Source organism: Verticillium alfalfae, genomic scaffold, assembly GCF_000150825.1.
Source record: "Verticillium alfalfae VaMs.102 supercont1.9 genomic scaffold, whole genome shotgun sequence".
In the NCBI taxonomy this organism is placed as follows: domain Eukaryota; kingdom Fungi; phylum Ascomycota; class Sordariomycetes; order Glomerellales; family Plectosphaerellaceae; genus Verticillium; species Verticillium alfalfae.
The window spans coordinates 731,423-734,040 of record NW_003315030.1 but is presented as its reverse complement, the minus strand read 5'-3'; the positions used below and the strand labels follow the sequence as shown (position 1 = coordinate 734,040).

Here is a 2,618-nt window from a genome sequence, read left to right as displayed (position 1 = left end):
TGCGCGACGAGCACATGGGACTCGTCATGAAGGGCCACACGGGCGAGGGGTTCCTGTCCGAGGGTCACCGCCTCGGCGGCGGCGGGCAGAAGCCCATGCACGAGGCGCGGCGGCTGGCCCGCGCAGCGCAGAGAGGCGACGCGCCAGAGGGGCATGGACGGTCACCGCCCGCGGGGCAGAGGCTCGGTGGAGCTGCGCCGAGCCCCGGGCAGGATATACGAAGGACGATCGCCGGGGCGGCGGAGCGGCGCAAATACGACGCTGCAGGGGTTGTGGCACCGTGAGCCATGACGGAGCGGGAAATTCAAGCCATCTCGAAAACGGCAACGAGGAACGGGTTCCTGCACGCGGCCCGAGGAGGACGCGGGCGACCGAGGCCGCCCATTTCGCAGCGCTTGTGGGAAGCTCGTGCAAGAGGAGAAAAAGCAAAAGTCCGGGCAATTACTACGTGCCCCAAGTGCCACATCCGAGGGCAGCCAAGGAGGTGCCGTTATGCCAAATCATGGCGGGCCGCCGCCGCCGCCGCCGCCTGTCCTGCGCCAGAAACGCGACCGCCAACCTCAGGATCGGCGCTGCAGCCCCTGGCTTCATCATCCCGGGCACCGACTGATCAGTCGCTGACTACGCAGAAGGGATGGACATGCGGCCTGTGTACCTTGCACAACCCGGCCACGTTCCTCGCCTGTGATGCCTGCGGTACACAACGGGGAGAAGACGTGTCGCGAACATTGTGGACACCTAACGAGGAGAAAAGACGCACAACACCACTGTCATTAGCAACAGCATCGGCGTCAGCGTCGACAAAATCCACGTCGGCATCCATACCGACAATAGACCTGACTGACAGTCCGCCCTCCACGGCCAAGGCTAAGGCCAAAAGTGTGCTGCCTGCGGCGACGCCCGCAAACCCTTCGGTGAAGAGCAGACCCCAGACTTGGCAGTGTTCCTTCTGTGGGACGAGAATGGAACGAGAGTGGTGGACATGCTGGACGTGTGGATTGATGAAGGACAATTCTCGATAGGTACAGTACGGATGAGTAATATGAAAAGAAGTTGTTGAATCATCTCGTGAAGAAACTGTTGTTGTGCCCCAGGGTTTGCGGGCTTCAAGGGTCCATTGATGACGATCCTAGGCCCCTTACTGTAAGTGTAAGGGTTTTCTTGCCTCTGCAGCTCGGCTGCTGCGTGATCGGCGAGCTCGTCTCGTTCTGGTAGTGCAGAGGAGCGCTGCGGCACGACAGCTGCCTCGGTGCTGACAATGTCGCCACTTGACGATCTCCCCCGCCGCTGGTGGCACTCGCCGTTGCTCGCTGCAACGTGGTGGTGTGCTGGTGGTGCGCGGCCCGGCTGGTGGTAGCATTGTCGTTTCGACGAGGCTGGATCGGTCAGGGCCCGTATGTCCCATCGAGCCGTACTGTTTTGTCAGAACGTCGGAGCGCGCAAATGTCATGATCGCCAGCGTGTGCTGAAGAAGCGGGACCCCCGGCGGCTTCGCCAGACAGTCGTGCTGCTCTACCCATCGGTCGTGTCAGACGGGTTGGCAGTGCTAGTGGTTTTCGTAGTCAGGCCATGACGTAGCACGGCAGAGACGAGCAAGGGGAGGGGGGGGTTCAGGGCCCAAGACGGCAGGTGATCTGCGATGGGTGGCCGCCCCCCAGACGAAAGACCTGCAGGACTTGGCCCTCTTGGGTGCCTGGGGGGGTCGCGCTGAACCGTTCCCCGGCGCGAAATTCGATCTGGAAGGGTCTCTTGTGCCAAGTGTCTCGCAGCGAGTCTCCGCTGGCCCACGGATGGGGAACCCGTTGCTCGATCATTGGCAAAGGGGACAATCCCATTTGGCCCTGGTCGCCAAGCTCCATCCAGCTCGCTGACAGCCTCATTCACCGCTCTGCCCAACTGGTTCCTGGTTGCTGGTTCGTCTCGCGCTGACATCATTCAGAGGTCTTTGATCAATGGTCAATCGAAAGGCCCTCCTCTGGGTCCTTGGTGGTTCCTGATCGCAGGCAATGGTTTGCTTCGGCGTGTCAAGGTGTATCGCCTGGTCAACAACAGGTCGCATTTCGCCCGCCCGTCGCGTGTTTTCTCGTCCGTGATCGGCAGGAGTTTGGCTGGGCAAAAGCTGTAGATAGGTGTGGATGGACCCCGAAAACCCTGACCCTTGATCTGCAGTACCACCTCCCAGTGCGGACTCGGGAGCCGACTCCCCCCCCCCTTCTTGGGGAGCCTGGCGAACAGTATGCAAAGGAATGATGCTGTTGGCGACTGCAGTCTTAGCTGTTTTTTTTTCCTGCCACCACCACCCGGCACATGCTACTCCCGTTCGTCTCGGTGGGCCGGGGGCAGGGGGGGGATAGACCAGGCTTAAAACCTGTCTTTCAGCCCGAAAGGAGGCCCTCCCCCAGGAGGTCGAACCCAAAGGTTCTTCTGGGCCTAGGAGGTGGAGGTCATTAAATTCTAATAAATAGTCTTGTTCAAGCCCCTATATTCACCGTAACCGTTTTGGAACCCCCGGGGTACAAAACTGGGGCCTGTATCCGGGGGGCACCTTTAGTTTGATTAACCCCCCCAGGGAGGGCCCCCCTTTTTTTGTATTTTTTTCTTTAGGAATAAACACTCTA

The 2,618-nt window shown here is 60.2% G+C and overlaps 1 protein-coding gene across 1 annotated transcript; it reads left to right on the top strand.

Annotated features, from left to right (window-relative positions):
- Positions 1-26: 26 nt before the first annotated feature.
- On the top strand, positions 27-1,871 carry VDBG_07175 (conserved hypothetical protein; the record flags this gene model as incomplete). Its single annotated transcript, XM_003002558.1, has 4 exons — positions 27-280; positions 332-976; positions 1,095-1,143; positions 1,563-1,871. 4 exons carry the CDS (start codon positions 27-29, stop codon positions 1,869-1,871), a joined length of 1,257 nt encoding a protein of 418 aa, XP_003002604.1.
- Between the last annotated feature and the right edge of the window lie 747 nt (positions 1,872-2,618).